Source organism: Lichenostomus cassidix, chromosome 28 (genome assembly GCF_008360975.1).
Source record: "Lichenostomus cassidix isolate B80296 chromosome 28, HeHo_3.0, whole genome shotgun sequence".
Taxonomy (NCBI): Eukaryota; Metazoa; Chordata; class Aves; order Passeriformes; family Meliphagidae; genus Lichenostomus; species Lichenostomus cassidix.
Window position 1 is genome coordinate 4682981 of NC_139508.1, and position 23341 is coordinate 4706321.

Sequence of the window (23341 nt, forward strand, 5' to 3'; positions counted from 1 at the left end):
TGAGTCAGTCACAGCTTTCTGCTGTTATTCACTGTCTGAATTCAAAGCTGGCACCCAAAAGTGATGGCAGGGCCCAAATTCAATACTTACCAACTGGTGGATGCTGTCGATGGCTCGGTTGTACTTGTCACACAGTCTCTGCATGCTCTCAAAGCTGGGGGGAGAACACAGGGACAGCTCAAAACACACAGCTCTGAAGGGAAAACCTTGGGCTTTTCCATCCTCTTGCTTACTTGATATTCAGGGTTTGGTTCTCTCAGAATATGTAATTGCATAAACAGATTTAAGATTTTGTTTCCTTAAAAAAAAATCCCCAGTGGACCAGGAGTACATGACAAATAATATTAGTTCCTTTATTATAAGTCATACTTTGAGTTCAGTCCTTTTCCTGTAAAAATTCTGTATTCTCAGAACCTCTTCTCCATATTCTCAGCTGCACAGAAATTTAAGAGATCTGTACATTTTTCTCCTTTTTACTGTCATCTCTCCATGATTATCAGCCCCGAGACAAGCAGATGCTTTTCCAGAAATTAACTCTGGGATTGAAAATGCAGAAATGAGGCAGGACACAGCCTAAAACATCACCCACCAGGAAGGCCTAGGGATTGCTCCATGGCCTGGCTGGGATTATGGTCAGCCCAGGCAGATGCCTTAATGACACAAACTGAGAGGATTAAATCAATTCATCTCAGGCCAGGAAAGAAAGTATATTCCTGGGAACTTCAATTGTTACATAATCAGAGCCACAAAGCAGCAGCAAAACAATACAAGGAGTTACAGGAATGACATCATTAAACCATGGCCATTGCCAAGGCTAGGAAGGGGTGAGGGGACCAAGGGACATCAGAAGGGACATTTCAGTCTCTTGTGATCCTCAGGGTCACTACACTGGCCAGGACACTTCTCCCATGAGCTCTGCCAATTCCATTGCAAGCTTCCAGCTGCCTGTGTTTGTTTCCACGTTGGGAAAAGCAAGAGGCTGCAATGGGATTTGGCTGCAGAGTCTCTGCATTTCCATAACCTGCTGCTTCTCCTTCACATCCTTGGCTCAGCCCATCTGTTACCAGTGATTTTTCTGACAAATTTTTTCAAAGGAAGAAAAAGAGACTGAAACCATTACCAAAATTCCAGTTCATGACTTCCTGGAAAAGCTGCAGGAAGGTAAGGGGTGGGTGACTTAGGGGAACAGAGGGTTCTCTTTTATTCAGTATTACTGCTGATCACACTGATGGTCCCCAGTGAAACACACTCAGTGAGGGTGCCAGAACTACAGAATTACAGTACTGCAGCCTCTGTGAGTAATTCACAAATCCAAATTAATGGATTTTCATGACAAGGGATGCCCAACCCTGATTGCTCCCTTTGAATTTTCCAGGAGGAAGAGAGGGACTAACAAGTCTAGCAATGAAACAAAAATTGAGAAAGGAGGAAATAACACCTTAAGCAGATCACGACAAGTATCTGGTGCTCAGGAGGTTTAGGATGGATCTCAGGGAAAGGTTCTTCCCCCAGAGGCTGCTGGGGCACTGCCCAGGCTCCCCAGGGAATGGTCCCTGCCCCAAGGCTGCCAGAGCTCCAGGAGTGTTTGGACAATGCTGCCAGGGATGCCCAGGGTGGGATTGTTGGGGTGTCTGTCCAGGGTCTGGGCTTGGACTGATGATCCTTGTGGGATCCAACTCAGGATATTTTGTGATTCCACTCAGAGCAATGCAGTTTCATCTGTAAACTTTGTTCTAACAGTTTAGTCATTCTGTGGAATTGGATAAATTCAGTCTTTCCCATGAAGGCAACTAAGGAGGTTTTTGTAAACTGCAGCTTGAGTATCATCCCTTTTCCCAGCCTCAGGAGAGCCAAATCCATGCACAGAACCTCAGAACCCTCCACAGGCATAGCACAGGCCAGGATCTGCCTCTCCCAGCCCACAGGGGAATGTCCCATAACAGACACTCATTCTGAACTGCCTGTGGACAGGAATTCACATGGAACTGAGGCACCTCAGAACCCTTCCAACCACCCACAACACCCCTGGGAATTTTGCCTTCTAATTCAGCCCCCACCCTGCAGGAAGGGGAGGGAGGGGAAGCTGCACTGACACAGCTCTGCCATGCCCTGTTGTGAGCAGGAATTCCTGGTTACTACAGGAGTAGAAACCTCAGTGCCATTGAGATTCCCCCCCTGGCTGCTCTCCAAGGGCGCAGATACCGATCATTGTTTCACAGTGAGTAATCCAACGTACAGCAGAGCTGCACTTGAGCTCTGTGGAGTTTCCAATTATGTCCTTAATCCAACTGCCTTTGCCAATGTTGCTGTTACACATTTCCTACCAAAATAACTCCACAGAGCCTGAAGCCAGTTCTGAGAGAAAACTTCAGTTGGTAGTGTCTAAGAATAACCAGTTACACACTGGTTCACTACACCCTGTGCTGGCCTGAGCTCCTCCTGGGAACAAAAACATTCCTCTCACCTTTTTGTATCATAGTCAATTAAAACATAGTTTTCCATGGCAAGCTTGAGATCTGGGATTTCTTCACAGACCCACCTGGAAGGAGAGAAGAAATAATGAACAGAGGTATTGCCAATTAAGTGTAATAAAGTCATCTGTCTCAATTCTGGACTGCTTTGCATGAAGAGAGGATGCTGCAGCAGCCCTGGGAGCTCACAATATTGTTAGGGATAAGGCAGACATCATGGAATGCTCCCTGGAAAACTGCAACAGTTCACATTTGTACTGAATAAACAGCAAGATGCCTGTAGACACTGGCAGGAGCATAAAGCTTCAAAACAGCTTCAAAACGAGGTGATGAATGTATTTCATGTGTCTAAAAATACTCAAAGTCATGGCTGATGTTAATCTAACAGAAAATGCAGAAGTGCAGCATTTCCAAAGAATCCTGATGCTGCAGGGAGCTTTGACAAAGCTGAATGTGGAGAAGACATTTCCTGCAGCAGCCCAAAACCACTGTCACCAACCACTCAGTGCCAGGATATTCTCCTCTGGGGAGAGTCTAAACTGCTCTTACACCTCACACACCAAACCAAACCAGATTTTTAGAAGTTATTTTGATAAAAGAGCCCTTTGATACTCCAAATGAACACAGCCCTGTATGTTGTGGCCATCAGAAAGGAAAAGCACGTGCCCACTTGCAGTGCATCCAACAATGGCAGCTCACAGGAGAGAGCTTCACTCATGGAATGGAGGAAGATTAATTCCCTTCAAAGGCAATTTAAAAGCCACAGAAGCTTTGCACACACTTTCCTCTGCAAATATCAAACTGGAAAGCACTGTCAGCATCAAAAAACCTCACATCACAGGATGAATTCCAATAGGAATGGCAGAATTTCTTCCCCATGAACCTTACTCCATTATACAGTATTAAAATGGTGACCAAAAATAATAATACTTAAGACACAGCAGTTTTGGTTCCTTCTGGCTGATTCACACATGGCAAATAATTACACAGGCAAGTGAAAACCAGAAGTTGGACATGTATGGCTGACTCTCTTCTGGTATCTCCCATCTCCTTAAAAGCATCAGGGCTCTCTCTCTGCAAACTTTTTACTCTTAAATCACAGGAATGGGCAGTCAACAGCTGCCTACTAACAGTTTGATCCTTGCATTCCTTCCATCTTGGGATATTCCATGATTCCTTAATGAGATAAAGGCTTCCTTGCATTCTGTCACCCACACTTTCACAACCACACTGTGGGCACTGTGCACAAGGCAAAGGCAGCACGAGAGCTTCTGACCCTGAGATCACTCCAATCTTGCTTAAAACACAGTTGTGAAATGTTATTTGACCCAACTGCCTCCTAAGAGAGTTTCCCTTTGCCTTCAGCACACAAAGCACCAACAGCTCCAGTCCAACCTCCCTCTGAACCCCTTGGGAAGAGCCTTCTCCACAACCCCACTGACAAATGATGCCACAAGATGCCAAGGCACAGGAACTTATCCCCACCAGTCCAAGCAAACTGGCAGCAGTGGTGGCAGTGTTTTGTGGCAAGGTTCTGTAGTTAGGAAAAGAGAGTCTTTTAGACAAAAAAAATTTCAGCTCCAGCCCCATTCCACACCCTCTGTCACTCCAGACCATGGGAAATGTTCTGATTTCATGCATGTGAGTGATGTTATCATGCACTTGGCTCTCTCATCCTCACACTGGGAACACACAAGGCTCACTGCTACCTTTTTTGGGGCCACATGTGACCAAATATCAAGCTCAGGTGTCTCTGCAGGTAAACACCTCATACCTCACCTGTGTCTGCACCACCCAAGCATTAAAACCTGCTGGAATTACAGCCCTGAGCTGAGCCAAGGGCAGCATGTAAGGATCTAAAACAGTTAACAAGAACAGCTTTGTAATGGGGATAACTCATCCTCATCCCTCAGGTGTTTGGGGAATTCGTGTAGCATTTATTAAAAGTTGTTCTTTGGCAAGTCCCCTCCTAATCCTGCTGAAATAACAGCAAGTCACGTCCTGACAGCCCGTGTTGGGAAATCCTCTGACTTCCTGCTCCTCACAGTTGTCTTTCACCTTTATCCTCCCATTTTCCCCATGCTGTTCCAACTCTATCAGCAGGATTAAGGGGAATGCTGCAGGGAGATCATTGCCAAACAATCCAAATGCTGCGAGATCACAGCAACAAGGGGAAGGGAGAGGGTGGGCAGAGGCAACATCAGGACGTGACACATCAATCCAAGGATGTTTCCCTAACCTTGTTTGTCCACAGCTTGAATACAAAGTGCCACAAGCATTGAAGCTGAACAGCACCACTCATTTTGAACTCTGTTCGAAACAGAATATGCATCTATTTGGCTGGGAGCTCAATTATTGCAATAAATTGAGCTTAGAAAATTACTCAGAGCTGCTAAATGGTAACTGCTGCCCTCCTGTGTGTCCTGAGCCCAGACATCCCTTCCCTGAGCTGCAGTGAGGCACAGCAAGGGTCCCAGCCAGGCTGCACTGAGCACTTACCGAATTGTCTCAATAATTTCATGAGCAGCATCGTGGTGTTTGTCCTGAAATAAAAAATAAAAATAGACACATCAGGTGCTGTTTGTCAGGAGTTTGCAGGAATCACAATATTTTCAAGGATACAGGTGCCAAACATAGTGGGAAAGGAGGCTTTGAATTCCACTCATTAAAGCCATCAACATGAGCTCTCTAAGAAAAAATAAGGTTTAAGGAAATACATTTTTCAAGTATCTCTGACTGACATAAAGGAACTGTCATTCCACTTATTTCTTTGTCACTCCCTGCAGTCAGGGACTGTGTGGCTGGAAGGCTGTGGCGATTATTGGGATGCAGCAGGTACTTGACTGCAAGTTCCCAATGAACAGCTGATTCCCTTGGCCCAGCATCTGGCACAGGCTCCCAGCTCCAGATGGGCAGTGAGATTCTAGCAGAGGCAATGGCTTTCTAAAATAAAGCAGCCAATAAACAGTGGGAGTGGATGTCAGTGCAGGAAAAACACCCTCAGAGCACACACAGAAAAAGGCCTGCATGTGAAGCCCTTGCTGCTGAACTGAAGCCCAAAACACACCAAACCTTGAGCATGACATGTCTACATCAGGGTGAGACACAGAGGTTTGTTGATTTAATTCGGGAGTTTACCCAGGAGCAACAGAAGCACAAGGGTTTAGCAAATTATAACAAATTCATGCTAAAAAAAGCCCTTGGAGCTGCATTTATATGTACCATTCTAAAAAAAAAATAAATCTATTTTAGGGAAGCCACAGGAGTTCCTACACACATTGTTGTATCCAGCTTGTGAAGCTTTAGTTACCAGAGTCCATCTGCACAAAGCTGGGGTTATATTTAGACATTTGTTTCTGGAAGTGGTTTTGACCTTTTAATTAGGAGTCTCGTATCTAAGGCCCTTCCAGAGCTGCAAGTGCAAAGGCTCCCTCAAATCATTTCCCTTGTCTTGTGCTGCAGAAATGTCATTTCTGTAAAGCTACCAGGGAAATTCTGCAGCAAAGGGCAGGGACAGGTAACATAGCAGAGCACTGGGGGCAGGGGAAGGAAGGGAAGAAGGAAACCACTGATGGTTGATGACAGAAAATGGTTGGGTTATCTCATTTTCAAGACATGGAAAGACATGATCTGAGTGAGATGGAAGCTCTTTTCTGTTAGCACCTCAGCTTTCCTATTTTCATGAGGAAACACACTTTCCTTTCTATAACCAGTTCATGCACCTGTATCAGCCAGGCCTGCAGAAGTTCTCATTCCAAGAAATTCATACACAGCCCTTTGGATACCTGGTTAATAATCTCAAGTCAGACAAGCAAGAATTTCTGGAGTCTGGCATGCTTCCAGTACCTTAAGGGAGCTTATAAACAGGAGAGAGAAGGACTTTTAATATGGGGAGATAGTGACAGACAAGGGGGAATGGCTTCCCACTGCCAGAGGGCAGAGTTAGATGGGATATTGGGAAGGAATTGTTCCCTGTGAGGGTGGGGAGACACTGGCACAAGGTGCCCAGAGCAGCTGTGGCTGCCCCTGGATCCCTGGAAGTGTCCAAGGCCAGGCTGGACAGGGCTTGGAGCAACCTGGGATAGTGGAAGGTAGAACTGAATTATATTTAAGGTTCTTTCCAACCCAAACCAGTCTGTGATTCAGTGATTCCATACTAAATCTATAAGGGAACACTATTGCACCAGGAAAAGCTCTTCCTTTCAGATGACAAAAAGTTAACCCCAAATCTAGAACTCACACAGAAGACTAAGCCAAGAAAACCAAAACATTCCAGTTACACCATGGAGAAGGAAAAGCAGCCAACAACAGTAGCCAGGACACTTGGGATGGAACACACAGAGCCTGGAGCTGAGCACTGCCTTGGCCACATTTAACAACTTTCTGATGCCACACAAGCACCCCAAACATCACAGAATATGTTTCCCCCAGCCTCCCAAACAGAAACCAGCAGCATCCCTAAACAGTCTCCCAGGAATGCCAGGTAATTCTTTTGATAAATCTTGGCCTAGAAACCAGGGAAGCAACTGAACTCAAAGCTGCTCCTGCCTCTCAGTGCACAAATAAAAGAGTGTGTTCTCTCTCCTTTCCTCTGTGCACTGAAAGGAGGGCACAAGGAGGGAGAACTTCCCTTTCTCCTCATTTCTTATCTGCCAAGTGTAAGAATAACCCAGGACAGCAGCTCATCCATAAACATCCCCCAGAAATGTTCACGTTTCACTCCATGCAGAATTATCCCAGCAGAGACCCCCCTGGGCTGATCCAGCTCTCCCAGTAAACTGTATTCCTGCAGAGTCAGAATTTGCTTTATCAACATAAGTACATTATACCAGAAATGTGAATTCAGGCTTATTCTGGCATAACCATTTCCTGGGAGGAAGTTCTATTCCCCACTGCTGGGGCTGGACATTTGCAGTATGAGCAGAGAACATGAGAGACTCCTTGTCCTACAGGTCTTCATGAAAACAGCCCTGTAAGTGACAAAAATTGTCTAATTAACAGATTCTTTTGTCTTGGGTCAAACAGTAAAAAAGTAGATTTAAAAATAATAATAGTAAATCACAATTCACATCTACAACTACAGATCAGCCAATTTAAGTGACTTTGTACAACCTCCCATGGAAATTCCAGGCAGAAGGAGCCTTTGAGCTTAGTTTGTGTCATCAAGGAATAATGGAATCCAAACCAGTTCCACATCTACTGCTGCTGCACTTCCCATGTTGAAACAGTTCCCAAATTCACTACACTCACTAAGAGACTTTGGCTGAGCAGAGAAGCTCCCAAGGTCTCAAGCAAGTCTTGCAAAAAAAAAAAACAAAAAACAAAAAAAAACCCAAAACCCAAAAAAATAGTATGATCTCCTACACTTCTTCAAAGCAGAGCTGGCTGTGGAAAACTGAGGGAAGAGAAGGGGGGAAACAGATCTGAAGGGAACACAGAGCAGCTTCCCTTTCTTTATAGAAACTTCCAGCCCCATTCCAGCAATATGGTTGTATGATTTAATCACAAAAGACACTGAACAGCAGCAGGGATCACATCTGTGTTCAGGCAACTGGTTATGGCCCTGATAGGGAGTCTGAGCAACAAAAAGGCAAGTGGGATAGAAACCCCCCCAAATCCTGACCCGGCTCCAGCCTCTGCCATGGGCCTTCCAAATCCCCCCAAATCCCCAATTCTGCTCCAGCCAACGTCTGCCATCAGCCTTCCAAACCCCCCAAATCCTGACCCTGCTCCAGCCTCTGCCATGGGCCTTCCAAACCCCCTAAATCCCTGATCCTGCTCCAGGCTCTGCCATCAGCATCCCAGGCAGATGCACTGGTTCAGGTCAGACACAAACTGAGCTGGGTGCTGCAGCTTTAACCCGGATCCTTCCCAGCCCCAGGGGATAACACTGAATCCAGCAGCTTGGGAGGATGGATGGTGATTCCTGAAAGCTCTGCTGCAGCTCCAGCAGCCTGACCAACCTCACCCTGCTCAGCCAACAGCCAACCCTGCACCTCCAGAGGTGGCCTCAAGTTTCTCCAATCCAGCCAAGGGTTTGAGTTTGGCTTTTTGGCTCACTTGAGGTGTTTGATATTATTTTTCCCAGCTGCAGTGCCCATGACTCAGGTTGCAGGCAGGTTGTGCTGGTGTGTCGTGCTGGACTCTGCCACCCCCAGGGCTTTGGCAGGGGAAGCTCCCTGCAAGAGCCTCCCACAGACTCCATCAATCCTGGAATCCCGCGTGCAGAAGCCTCTTGGCCCAGGCTCAAGCAGACTCTGTGTTCTGTTCCCAGTCACGAGATGATGGCACCACGGTGCTCTCTGTCACAAAGAGCAGCTCCATTCACCCTCCTCCTGCTCCAGGCTGCTCTGCCTCCTTCCCTCCCTCCTCCCTGCACTGGAGGGGATGGAGCACACTACGTGCTGCTCCTGGCCTGGATGTACTTTCCAATGTTCCTGTATTTATGTCGTCTGAGACGCCCTTGGAATTTTCTGAGCCACATAAATGGAAGCTTTTCACCATCACCCTTATCTCTTTAATGTGGAAAGTATTTAAAGTAAAGAGTTGCAGTCTGAAGTAATTATGGAGACTGCCCAAAGCTCTTTACAACAAGTTTTAAACAAACCAAACCTAAACACACATTGAGCTGTTGCAGCCAAACCTCTCCAGCTGAACTTTTCACAGAGTTCTGGTCTTCAACTTAAATGCTGAATTTTAAATCGAAACGTGAGTTCCCAGAGAAAGTTCAATATTTTTTGCCAAGATATTTCATTGGAAAAAATAACAGAAAGAAAGCAGACACCTTCTCAAAAGTCACTTCAAAGAGAATCCAACTTTTTATGGAAAACAGTGGAGCACAGTTCCAGCCAGCAGGACTGAACAACTTCCCAGTTCCGATTCTTACAACAGGTTTCTCCATCCACATGTTCCTACAGCTCTGAGCACAGGAGTTTGGAGCCAGGAACATCCCCACTGCTGTCACCCTGAGCACACAGAGCTCCTGTCCCACACACACCAAGCTGAGTCCTCCTCCAGACCAACCCCTGTCACCCCTCAGGCCATGGAGGTTGGGCCACAGAGCAACTTTTAAGAGTTTGATCTTTCCCTTCATCTCCTCATAAAAAAGATCTTTTGTATCTTGCAGACACAAGCCCTAATATATGATCAGAAGGCCAAACGAGACACTGCCCAAAAGCTCTTTCCAAATATGTGTGTTAAAGCTATCATTATCCTTTTCTATAATCACACTCTTCGTTTGTTAACCCAAATTTTAAAATCACCAATATGAGCAGAACTCAGGCTGCTGGGGCACTGCCCAGGCTCCCCAGGGAATGGTCCCTGCCCCAAGGCTGCCAGAGCTCCAGGAGTGTTTGGACAATGCTGCCAGGGATGCCCAGGGTGGCATTGTTGGGGTGTCTGGGCAGAGATAGGGGTTGGACTGATGATCCTTGTGGGTCCCTTCTGATTCAGGATATTCCAGGACTCAGCAGCACTCATAGCTCTTATTCTGCTACCAGGGTAAGAAAACTAAAACAGCCCAAATCGTACATATTTTATACACAGAGATCACAGTGTGCATGACATGATCAGCACCAACCACAGCTCAGTTATCTGTGCACAACTTTGTTCTACGAAGCACCAAATTCTAATAAAAACAGCTAAATCAGACATTTTTACGGAACACTCTACAAGAGCAAGGCAAGGTTTATTAAGAGTTTGCAACATTTTTTGTCACAAGCTGGCTGTTGTAAAGGTTTGTAATTCCCCCTGAGCACAAAGCCCTGCACTCCTCCTCCATGTGTGGCTGCTTTGGTTACATCAGTTTTTCAAGGTAACATCCCTTAAGATACCTAAATGGCAAGATTTTTATATAATTCTGTGTTCCAGTCCCATACCCCAGACTCCTGGGTGTTTTTGCACTGGACAGTTATCTCCAAGTGCAACAATCCATAGTCTGAAGTGAATCTTTAACCTAAAGCACGAGTTTAAGACATTCTTGTGTCCATCCTCAAACACATAGAATTTGTTCAGTTAAACTGGGCAACCAGCACTGCCTGAAGCATGAAACACCAGCTCAGTGCCCTTCCAAATTTACACCTTTTTTTATTTGGGTCCTTCTTATGAAACTGTGCTTAGCCTTGGGGTAAGCCTAAGTTGGGGCTTGGGGGTGAACACCATATTTTTCTAAATTTCATTTCCCCACATGCCAAGTTAGGCTCATCCAGGCTGGACAGGGCTTGGAGCAGCCTGGGATAGGGGAAGGTGTCCCTGCCATGGCAGGGGGTGGAATGAGATGAGCTTCAAGATCCTTTCCAACCAAAACCAGCCTGGGATCGCACAACTCTATAGATGTGGGATCTTTGTGAGAGCTGATCATCTACACAGCACAGGTGTTAGAAAACATACCAGTTTCAATTTTTTTTATATAACTTTATCCAGATTTTGTTCACCTTTGCCCTACAGAAAGGGAACTAAAGTTTCTTTCCAAGGCATTGTTCCTCCAGGTGAGGCCTGATGGGCTTAGCATCCCAACAGAGTGGGAGTAGTACAGAAGATACACAAGAGATAAGAGCTCTCAACTGTCCTTAACAGACCATCGACTCCAAACTCTAGTCAGAGACACCTGGTCTGGGAAAAGAGAAGTGAGAAACACCCTAATTAACATCGAAGGCAAAGAAATCTGGATCCAATAGGAAACCAAATATGAAGAACTGTACAACTGGGGACCAATTGAACACTGAACCAATTCACTTCTATGAGTTTTGACTGTATAAAATATCTGAAAAATCTAGTTAAAGCCATGTGTCATGTAATGATTCTCCCTGCACACCCAGGCTATGTGTGGATGAGATGATTTCTGTGGCACATCCTGGCCAGAAATGAAGTAATGCCTTGACTCTCTACCATTAAAAACGTTGTTGGAGGGTTTTTGTTTTCCCCCAGTTTCAGTGACACAGGTAGTAAAAAAAGGTAGTCCAAAAAGCCTGCAAACCTGAGCAGCAAACAAACGGTTTGAAAACCTGGATGAATCCTTGAAAAAAAAAGGAAATACATCTCAGGCCCCTTCAATCTTTCTCTCTAACAGCACCACACACAGACCTTTACAACCCCTTATCTCCTCTTCATAGACAGGAACATTTCTGGGGGTAGCTTTGGCTGCCCAGACTAAACTGTCCCACACCAAAGCAACCCTTGCCCTTGCAGCACCAGTTCTGTCACCAGACCACACTTCCTCCCCCCAGAACAGGCCAGGTGACCAAAGCAGCCCTTCAGAAATGTGAAAAGCAGCTGTGGTCAAGAAGCGGCAGGGCAGGAGCGACAGATCTCCGACAAGCTTTCCCCTGTCCACCAGACGTGTGAAAACCGAAGCTGAAACAAACCAGCTACAAATAAATCAATGGCAACACTTGTGTACCTTTTAATGACTCTTTTTAGATACATTTCCAGCACTCCGATGTAACACCAGCTCCTCCCAAATCCTGAACGCTGACCCCACTCACGGATTAACAGAAGTCATTGGGATTTGCCAAATTCTGATCTCCACACGACCCATTTAACTCACAAAACAAAAGAGGTCAGTCCCACCAGCCCCTGGGTTTAAACAACAGCTTGGTTGCCTGCAGTGGCAGCTCTGTCTCCCCAGGCAGCAGTCCATAAATCCAAAGCAGAGGATGTTACAGCTGCAGACAAGATGGTTAGCAGAGATCAAAAAGATGGATTAGGAAAAGCCAATCAATCTTGCAGAAGGCTGGTGGGACAAGTGCCTCTTTCAAGCCCCTCACTCCCCTCCATCTGGGGAGGATGATAAGGGTTTCTCTGGACACCAGGAAAGGCAATGTGAGCTACTGCAGCTGCAGCTTCTCCAGGAGCCAGGAAAGACCCAGCGTTGTGCCTGGCACACGAATGCCCTCACAAACCAGGGATTTCAGCCTGTCAGGAGTTTGTGTTCCTCCTCCCACAGGGCTTAATTTCACTTAAAGCCACCTAGAGAGACCCACCAGCACAGCTTCCCTGTCCAGAGCACATCCATGGCCAGCACACCCAAGCACAGGGGCCACAAGAGTGTGAAAAGCCAAAATCAAAGCACTTCCAGCTGCTCCAGCAGCCAGGAGCTGCTCAACAAAGGGAGGATCTCAGGCTCCATGTCCTGCCAGCTCTGCCTTCCATCACTTTGCATTTTAAGATGATGGCCTTGTGTTCAAATGCCAGTTAAACCATGAGCAAGGGAAAGCCTGCTCCATGTAGTATTCCATATTGGATAGCAAGATTCAATTTAATATTAACCAGATTTCATCCCAAATCAAGATTGTGCCATTTTAGCTTCCATAGCAACAACCAAAGCACAAGTTTTCTTACCAAGAGAGACAAGGATCACAAGTCTCCTCTGAACCACCCAATTGCTATCATTCCCTTAAACAGTAAAGCACAAGGACAATCACAAGAATACATTAGTATTAGAATGCATAAAGAAATCTCCTGCAGAGAACACCTTGTGTCCATACTGTTCCTCCCAGTTTCAGGGAAGAAAAGACAAGGGAAGAAAGAGCTCCCAAGACCGAATTTGGAAGCCCATTTCCCACACAGCAGGAGGCACACAAGCCCGAGGTAGTTTCAGTAGTTTCAAAGTTACTGTCACACAAAAAACCAAATGGTAAGCACGGTGGTCGCCATGGCCTCCTCAATGGCTACATAAGGACATTTAAATAAAAGGTTGGCCCAAGATCCAAAACAAACTAACAAAGGAAATAGGCATTGGAAAAGAAGATCCTAGCTGCTCTGGATAATCATTTAGCACGGTTGCAACAGGGATTGCACTTTCACTGCCGCTGCCTCAACCACAATAACCCAGTTTTGCCTCTCCACACAGCAATTCCAACTGTTGCTACGGACACTGCACAGATGCAGGAGGGAATGGTTCCCTTGATACGTGCAGGAGGGGCTGTGTAAATCCATTAACATGCAATCAGCCTGCAGGAGTGCTGGAGGCACATGGGACAGTCACAGCAGGATGAGCTTCCCCAGCGTGAGCCAGACAAAAGTAAGAATTCCACTATGCAAAAAAACAGTAAAAAAACCCCACATTTATATTAGAATTTATATGGGAATGCAATTATTTTGGTAAAATATTCACTGGTGTGTCTCAGTGCCCTTCCAGGTGAGTTTGGGCAGTGACACACCCTGCCCACACCAGGGCAGATGCTGCGGTGATCCCACGAGCACATGTACAAGAACCCAGCATTGCTTGTTCTGGGACAGAGGGAACTGCTGGGCTTTCACTCCCTGGAACAGAGGAAGGCAGCCCTGCCACCATTTCACAGACAGTTTAACCCCACCCAGCCACCTGCCCTGCCACCATTTCCCCCAGAGTCACCTCTGCTCTGGGCCAGCAGTGCCTGTGCTCACACACAGCACAGGCAGAGGAGGCCTAAATTCCAACCATTGTGGGGTTTTGGCTCAGTTCCCTTTCAACCAGACCAGCTCACAAACACTTGCAAGGGTGAGAGCTGCTCAGGCACAAGCGGACAGTGACAACAAGAGCCCTTTCTACCTGCAGATGTGCCAGCTGCAAACCTGCACCTCCCCAGGAATCACAGCCTGCCTTAGCAGGGAAATACCCCTCCCAAGCAGGGACAGGGGAGAAGACATCTGTGATCACCCACACTGCCAGAAGCAAACCTTCACATGGAAACTAAGGGAAGAAATGAACACTCAGGTCCAAAATCCCTGGTGCTGGCAGCAGCCACCATCTCCTTCTCTAGCCTAGGGTCTTCCCACAGCCTCAGTGGGTGCTGGGAGGAAGCTCCTGGCACAGCCTGAGCCCCATCTCCTGCAGGGAAAACTGGTGAGACAACAACAGCTTAAACAACCACTTCATAGTCTGTAAAGATAACCCAGTGTTGGACAGCTCAGAAATTCTGCTCCTACTTAACACGCATAAATATTCACCATAACAGAAATTTAGCAATAAAACCTTGTACTGTTTTTGAAGCCCACTGGGCTCGTAAAGGAGGGTGTTTTGTTAGGTACAAAAAAATATATTAATAGATATGGGTTTTCCCCCATGAGCTTCAACTTGTGGATCCAGCAGAGGTTCTAAACAGCAGACATCAACTTCTAGTCACCAACCATTTCTACAAGCTTCGACTTTAAAGACTTATAAATGACCCTACAATATTACAATGTATTCTTCACAGAATGCAGAATCACAAATGACTGCTGTAGTGAGCAGGGATGGAAGCCAAGGTAAGATCCACAGACTCCAAACTCAACTCCAGAGGGTCAGAGGCCACCCTGAGCCAGCAGCTGATCTCCCAGGTCTTGTCACCAACAGATATGGAAACCAGAGGGAACCACCTGCAAGCCAGTTGAGCAATGAAAGAGCAGCCTCAAAAGCTCAGAGCTGTTAGAATTTCAGAAGTGTCAAAGATTAATAATATTGCCAAGCTCCAAGAAGTAAATGACACATTAATGCCAAAACCTCAGGAAACTGCCCTTCACAAGACACAGAAAATACCAAAGATGCAGTATTAAAACCCATTAATTTTTTACTAAGAAACTTATTCAGAACCTCCTCTAGTGTTTGCTTTGGTAAAGTTTTCCAATGCTTCATTTACCTGTCTTCAGTAGTTTCTTAAATTTTTCATCCAACACTACAAAATTCTTCCAGTGTAAATTTTTAGAAAACTCTCATTCATTCCTTAAATGAAACAAACCAAAATACTCTGAACAGAAACTTTTTTTTATTCACAGATATGCTCCTCTCTATGAAACCATCATTTCCTGCTGTAAAATATACTCACCCTCTTCCTATGCTCTAAAAATAGTCCCTACTCAATTTGATAGCTAGAGCAGCATGTGGCCAACTTTTCTATTCAGTTTTATTTCTTGTTCCTCTTCAGAGTTAGTTTTGTCTTTAATAATTACCATGAAAGTAAATATGTTCACAATTCGTAACATGAACTTTTCCTCCTTCTGTGGATCCTTCTGTTAGGAAGGAGAAAATAATTAAAGCAAAAATATGTTGAGACACTTCGTGATTAGCAATCTGGGATAAAGACACTGTAAGGGATCAAAAAAATTCACCCCAGCCTTGGTCCTTGTGTGGATCATTACAGTGCAAAACTTTAATCAGGCAGTTAAAGGTTAACTCAAAGCAGGAAGAAAAAAAAATCAAGTCAATGTGAAAGGGGGAAAAGAAAGAAGGAAGAGTACAAAAGTAGACATATGGATGTCTGGGGAGAAGGGTGATTAAATCCCCCATAAATCTCACATACCAAGAGGTAAGATATTTTGCCTAAATTCCCAGAGGCAACACAATTCACTCCCATATCTGAGACTTGAAAGGATAATCATCTCCATATATAATAAGGCTGCCATGAAGGACAAGAGCTGGAGCTGCATGTGGGGGCACAGATTTCCCTTGGCACACTGAAAGCTTTCAGTGCTGTGTCCAACTGGAGCTGATGGGTGAATTTTTAGGTAGATAAATTTGAATTGCCTGAGCTGGAACTTTGGCCAGGACAGGAACATTAATCCTCACTCATCTGCTGATGAAAAAAAAAGGAGGAAAACAAGCAATCCTGGACAGCTACTCTGTCTTTCAGCAGTTCCCTTTCAGATAAATCGGTTATATAAAAAAATAAATCCTAGTGTGGTCCTAAGGTGCAAGACAAGAGACCAACTTTCACTTTCCATACAGAAATACTGGGGAAAAAATGTCTGTTATCTGAACCCATGATTTATCTTGTATCCAATGCATCAGAGCTTGGAACAAAAGCCAGTCTGAGAACTGAACAAGCACCGATTGTCACTCAGGGCAAGTTCTACTTCAAAGGGTAAAGCCCAGAAGGAAGCTGCTCTTCTGTGCTGCCCACGTGCTGCACAATTAACGCTCTAGGGCTCGTCTGCCCCCGAAGAGCACATCCCTGGGTCCCTCTGGCATCGGGAAAAGGGCAGAGAAAATGATGTAACTGTGCCAGCTCTGGGATTTGCTGGGCAGTAGAGAAACCCAAGTGCTTTTGAAATGACTGAGTCAACATTTCCCAGTTTTACACTGCTCGCCCTCCCCACTCCAGGTGTTTTTACAACCGGGGGAAGACAGGCAGAGAGAGAGGTGCTGAGAAATCGGAACTGTGCTCAAGTTTTCAAACCTTTCCTTCACCAGAGAAGTTTCTCTCAGTGATTAGTCATCCCCACAAGCATTTCCCAACAAGCTGCATCAACAGCAGCAGGGAAAACCCCCCAAACTCAGCCACGGGCCATCTGAATTTCTGGGCGATTACTCAGGGGGTGAGGAGGCTTTTGCCTGGCAAAGGCAGAGCAACAGTTTCCTCCTCTGCCTCCTTTGTGGAGCCGGCTGCCCCGGGCAGGCCCTGACTCACATTTCACAGAGCAGGGCGGGGGGGCCACCTCTGAAAACACTGCAACATTTCTTTCCAGCCCAGATATTTCCAACGATCCAGTTCCCAGAGCTGCCCCACACAGTGCTCCACAGGCACCAATGCTCCCATCTGCAGGGAGGATCAGGGGGGCTTCACCTTCCCCTTCCAGCACAGGCTGTTCCTAGGGAAAAACCAGGAGCACGTGCAAAACATGTTTTTCATCAGCTCATCCCACAGGAGTGCAGTGGGGTTTGGAATAAGGACGGGATGGATCTGTGCAGGGGATGTGGCCGAGGGCAGGAGGCACAAGACCACCCTCAGGTCAGCTCCAACCCCCAGGGAGCAATTGAGCTCCAATTTTGATTTTTCCCAAATGCATCTATGGCACCATTCCATGGTACTGAACTGCTCCCAACCTGCCTCACTGCCTGGGAAGTCAAGGCCAGGCATCAGAGAAACTCTTCCCAGTAAAGCTGAGTGACATGAATGAAAAAAGAGGATTAAATTCTCAAACAAGGTTTGTTATTCATCTCCACCGTTGATCTTTAATTTCAAAGGTGACAATCCCCACCGGACTGTGATTTTCACTAACACTCCCTGCCCTTGAGGTCTCCCTGCACAGCACATTCCTCTGGTGACAGAATGGTATCAGCTGGATCACGACAGTAGAGAGAGGGGAAAAAAAACCAAAATCCACACTCTGCACCTCCCACCTGTACAAAATCCACTAGTGAGAAACTTGTATCCCATTACTCCCAGTAGCAGCCACACACACCCCTCCCGGTGCAGGGTGATGCTCTGACAACACTCAATTAGAAAAGGAGAATTTTCTTGCCATCACAGCTGAGTGGAAAGTCAGCAGCAACAAGGAGGAACACAGACAAATAAATTAATTATTCAAGCCAGACTTCTCATCACAGGTGCTAATTTGGAGGTTTAAGCTTCAGCAGCTCAGGGCAGAGGCACCTCACCCTGGTAAGATGAGCACTGTGGCACAGCCAGGACTGTCCCTTCCTGGGACAGAATCAAAGGCTGGAAAAAGGAAAAAAAAATTGATAGAAGACAAAAAATGGTATTACCATATGGTAAACAGGGCAGAAGATAAATTCTTGGCTGTGAGGGTGAGGAGGCCCTGGCACAGGGTGCCCAGAGCAGCTGTGGCTGTCTCTGGATCCCTGGAAGTGTCCAAGGCCAGGCTGGACAGGGCTTGGAGCACCCTGGGACAGTGGAAGGGGGTGGAACAAGGTGGGCTCTAAGGTCCCTTCCAACCCAAACCATTCCCTGATAATGTGATCCTATACTCGGAGCAAAACCCTGCTGGGATCCCCAGGGGCTGCAGGAGGAGTTCCTTGTCACAGCTCCTGTCACAGATCCTGACACAGCTCAAACTCCTGGCCCTTACAAGTCAAACAGGGAAGGGGAACACAACCCACAAAAACCTGACACACAGGGAGGCTGCAGCCACCTTCCATGGGAATGGCCCCAGCAGGGAACAGGGCACGACAGGCAGGTGTCTAATTCTGAAAGTGGAAAGGACTTGCACACTATTGAACATGACAGGCAGCAAGGCACTCACAGCCAGCGGGGCAAAGGACACAGTGCCACAACAGCCCTGCACAGCCAGGCCCTGCCTCATCACCTGGCTGTGCCCCCTGTCCCTGTGCCAGCACTGACACTGGGATCACCCTGCAAAGCCCAGCAGTGCAGGCCTTAAGGAGAAGAGATGAATGAAGCACAGTGTATGTCCTCTCCTTGACAGACAGCAAACAGGCTTTTCCACATTCACCAGCTCTATGCTGCAATAGGGTGCAGTCCAGCCAACATCAATTTTGGGGACAATTATCAGCTTCAGCAGCTCTGAACCTCCTGTTGCTCAGCTCTCTGTGCCAGCAATCCCTCTCTGGTGCCACAGATATATCAGCAGAGCCCTGTCACACCAGACTGTAGAGCTGACCCATCCCACAACACCCCCACCCCTTTCTCCCTCCCCCTCACACAAGAGGCTTCATCTCTACGCAGGAACTTGTCAAGAGTTCGAGGTACAACCTGAGACACCTCACACATCAGGGAGAGCTTATTGTGGTATAAAATGAAAAATCTCTACTTCTAAACTTAATCCATATTCGGATTTAACCATAGTAGAAGTCAGAGACAAGAGAGTGAACCATTTTAAGAAAAATTCTCTGGGGGGAAAAAAGAAACCTATCTGCAAGTCTTAAAACTACACAAGGAGACTTCACCCCTTGTATCCTTCAGATCTAAGTAATGAGTACCAAGTTATGTTTAGCAATACCTGAAGTATGACTAAAAGTGCCATCCTCCACCAGCAGCAGCCTGTTCAAGACCAGTTAGATCCATTAACTATGGTCTCTCACCCGAACACTTCCTTTATCCAGGCCTGTATCTTTCCTAGTATCAAAATTAAAATTTTAACACCGTATCCCTGCTCTCTTGACAACCTGCCACGAGCAAAAAGTGGGGCAGGTACGTGGGAGCCGAGGAGTTAACCAGCACACAAAAGAGTACACTCACTTCAGCTTAAGCGGGGCAGTCACAAAAACAGAGGTCAACATCAGAAAATATTTTGTGAGTCATGAGGAGAGATTACTCACCATGCACTATTCAACTTACTCATCACAGTGTGGCACGGCCAGCACGGCTCACCACGGCTTCATTAGGGCACCGTGGCCTTTCCTTTGAGGCGGCGGAAGGCGGGGGAAGGAGCCGCACTTTCAGTTTTGTGTGGAAGCCAGTGGGAGGCTGGAGCTGCACCACCACCGCCGCTCTCTCTCCTCCCACGGCCCTAATTAGACTCGAAGGGAAATACATGTTTCACATCAGCCTCCCCGGCTCTTTTAGCATCCCAACAAGCGCCGGGCTGTCAGCCGGGCTATTATCCGGACTCAGCAGTCTGGAGAGACCCCACTTTTCCTATTATACATGAAATAAGCGGCAGCCCAGCAATAAAGAGCCACGGTATTAATCCAGGCGTCCATTAATAGGAGAGATGAGCCTTCTACGCAGCAACACCGACGCCGCTAATTTAAGATGTAGTAAGAGCATAAAAATAGCCAAGTTACTCAAGGCAGGGTTACATCACACCACGGAGCCCGGGCACGCAGCAGGTTCACACTACAGAGCCTCGGATGTGGGGAAAGATGACTCCCTGTCACTCCTGCCACTGTCACCAAAAATACCCAGCCAGGACCGCCAGCTTCCCTTCCCCTCTCCCTCCAGCTCTCCTCGGAAAACACATCTCACGGCGGACAACAGGAAGCAGCCAGAACGCTGCTAAATAAAACTCCTTGAAGCGCGGGGTGTTGGTTTTGTTTTTTTTTTCCCTGCCCTCAGCTATCCCACCTTGCTTCCTCGGAACCACGAGCGGTGAAACTAAGAAATGTTCTGCTTACGTCAAAGCGAGCCGAGCTCTCACAGCAGCTCGGGGCCGCGCCAGCGCGGGGAAAGCGCGGCCGCAGTTCAGCGGAGCACGATGTCAGCAGGCCAAGCCCTGCCGCGGCCACGGGGATTTGTTTGCAGAGCCCCAGGGTTCAGCCGGAGCCGCGGCCAGCGCCGCTGCGTGCGTGTGTGCGAGCACGGCGTGACCGAGCCGCTGCGCTCAGCTCCGCTCCGCTCCCCGGGCTGCGGGGCGGGATGCTGCCTGGCTCCAGGTGAAACATCCACTCGGGGATTGCTGTGGAGAAGCTGGCAGCGCCAAGGGGACGGTTTAATGGCAGGATGTTTGGGGTTTGAGGTATTTCTCAGCCCCCCCCCCCCCCGCTCCCCCGTCCGCTGCATTTCTGTTTAACTGGAGAAGAAATTCTATTTATTCTGCCATCTTTAGAACCAGCTGCTCAAGTTTTTCCAAATCAACTAAATCTTTATTTCCCATGCTGCAAAACACACGTTTCACCCTTAAAATAAAGGGCGGGTGTTTTGGTTTTTCGGTTTTTAAGCCTGTAGGAATCTCTATGAACGGACATAAAACCATTTCTCCCTCCCAGATTAATCCCTATCCCGCGTAATCTTTAACCTCCGTTTCACACAGCCCGCTCGCGGGGGGGGAACACGAGTTAATATTTGGCGAGGAAAAGCGAACCCGGTCATCGCTTGTACTTTCAGTTTCTGACAATTTGAGCAGAGCGCGCGCCCGCCAACACTGACAGAGCTGCCCAAACAGGAAAGGCTGTGCTTAACCAGTGTGTGCTGGGAGACACGCCGGGAACGGCACGCCAGCCTGCATGGATGGAGGATGTTTTGGAAAGGCACGGCTCCAGCAGCAGCCCCGAAAGGCAGGCGGCAGATAGGAGCAGGCAGCCGTCCCCCCCTCTGCCACGAGCGAGATATTGCTAATCACTCACACACAAGCGATTGCCAAAGCGAGCAACAACATCAGCAGTATCAGCTGCCCCAGCCTGTGCGTCCCAGCGTGTTCTCGCCGGGAAGCGGCTCACGTACAACAGCACAGCCTGGAACGCAGGGATAATCAACAGTGCCTGCGCCAAGTAAACATATAGAGAGAGGTTCTGCCTTTGCAAACTGTGCGCCGAGGGGCTACACGCTACAGGGAAAGAAATTGTTGAAGGATTGATAGGAAGCCTACACACGTCCAAAAATACCCTCCCCGGAGCCTTTCGGCTCTCGTGGGATTGTCACTAATTTGAACATGGACATTGTTATCAAGGTCACACATCGCTCGCCCGGGCTCGGGAGAAAGTCAGGCAAGTTAAGGGAAAACGCCGCTCGGTAGCTAAGCAAGGACAAGTGACATTTTATTTGGAAGCACGAGGATTGCGGCTGGCTTGAATTCTGCTCGGGATAAATAAAAGGGGAGCTCCAAGGGCACGGCTAGAGGGGAACTGGCAGCAGCCCCACGACACCAGCGCTGCCTCCAGACCCCCAACCACCGCTGGCCGCTGTTTATTCCCAGCCTGCGGCTGCTCCTGGGGGTCTCCCCGACCACCCGAGGCCATCCATAATTTAAGCGCTATTCCCCATCCAGAATCTCCGGATTCCACCCGGCTCTCAGCAGCACCGGTTATTAACCAGTTACACGAGCCCAGCGCGAGAAAAACACGAAAACTTTTCATTAACCAGTCCTCCTCCTCCCCGCCCTTCGGTTTAGTCAACCAATTATAAAATGAAATTGGGGATTTGACTTGCAGGCGAGCAGCGGCAGCACCCGGGGCCGGGGCTCCTGGGGGGTTCCCGCACGGGGGGCGATCATCCCGGCGGATCCCGGCGAGGGCCGGCGCTGAGGGATCGCCCGGCCGGTGCCAGGGCCGGGGCAGGGCCGGGGCGCTGACAGGGCGCGGGGCAGGTGCGGGGCAGGGCCATACTCACGTAGACGGGCAGCGGCCAGGGGTACACGGCGGGCTCGGCTCCCACGGGCGACTTCAGCCGCAGCTCCAGCCTCTCGCCCATGTCGGCAGCCGGAGGACGAGGCGGCGGCGGCCCCGCACCATGCTAGAGGGGCCGGCCGGGGCGGGGTGCGGCGGCCGGGCCGGGCCGGGGGCGTGGGCGCGGTGCGGCGGGCGGGGGGCGGCGGGAGCGGCGGGGAGGGGCGGCCGGTGCCGGGGGGGCGGCGGGTCCCGTCCCTCCCTCTATTGTCGTTGGCGGCTCGCGGGGCTCTCGGGCGCCGCCGCCATCTTGGGCCGGCGTGAGGCGAAGCACAATGAGGCGCCGGGGCCGGGCCGGGCCGGGCCCGAGCGACGCGACAGACGCGGGGAGGGGGCGGGCGCGGAGAGGGGCGGGCACGGCCCCGCGGTCCCTCCCTCCTTCCCTTCCCTCCCCTCCCTCCCCCTGTCCTCAGCTGCCCCCGCACCGCGCGCGCTCCCGCGGCCCCCTCGCGCGCGCGCACCCGCAGCCCCCTCCTCCGGCGGCGCGCGGGATGCGGGCGGGGGGCGCGCGCGGAGAGGGGGAGCGAGCGGCGCGCGCGGGGCCGGGGACCCCCGGACGGGGCGGTGGGACAGGGCCAGGGTGGCACATGGGCACGAGAGCGGGACGGGCTGCAGTGTGACACGCGTGTGACAAGCATGAGGGTGGCACAGGGCACTCGAGAGCAGGGTGTGCTGCAGTGTGACCCGCGTGTGACAAGCATGAGGGTGGCACAGGGCACTCGAGAGCAGGGTGTGCTGCAGTGTGACACGCGTGTGACAGGGCCAGGGTGGCACATGGCATATGAGAGCAGGGTGTGCTGCAGTGTGACATGCGTGTGACACAGGCAGGGTGGCACATGGCACTCGAGAGCACAACGGGCTGCAGTGTGACATGAACGTGACAGGGCCAGGGTAGCACATAGTACACAAGAGCAGGATGGGCTGCAATGTGACATGCGTGTGACAGGGCCAGGGTGGCACATGGCACAAGAGCAGGACAGGCTGTGGTGTAACGTGTGTCAAGGAGGAGGGTGGCACATGGCACATGAGAGCAAGATGGGCTGCAGTGTGACATGCATGTGACAAGGCCAGGGTGGCACATGGGCACAGGAGTGGGACAAGCTATGGTGTC

At 48.9% G+C, this 23341-nt stretch overlaps 1 protein-coding gene across 8 annotated transcripts in view; it reads right to left on the reverse strand.

The window, feature by feature from the left end:
- The window catches only part of DOT1L (DOT1 like histone lysine methyltransferase), a 76286-nt gene extending 53672 nt beyond the window's left edge, over nt 1–22614 (reverse strand). For 2 of the 8 annotated variants that reach the window (XM_085040831.1, XM_085040830.1), the window contains exons 1-4: nt 22175–22612; nt 4971–5014; nt 2465–2539; nt 91–154 (exon numbers count right to left, since the gene is read on the reverse strand). In XM_085040831.1, the coding sequence (XP_084896957.1) occupies nt 91–154; nt 2465–2539; nt 4971–5014; nt 22175–22255 (264 nt within the window). In that variant the 5' untranslated portion in view covers nt 22256–22612. Of the gene's footprint in view, nt 1–90; nt 155–2464; nt 2540–4970; nt 5015–19446; nt 19466–22174 lie in introns of those variants that run through there. The other 6 variants (XM_085040837.1, XM_085040836.1, XM_085040834.1 and 3 more) reach the window with 5 other exon arrangements.
- Nucleotides 22615–23341: the final 727 nt, after the last annotated feature.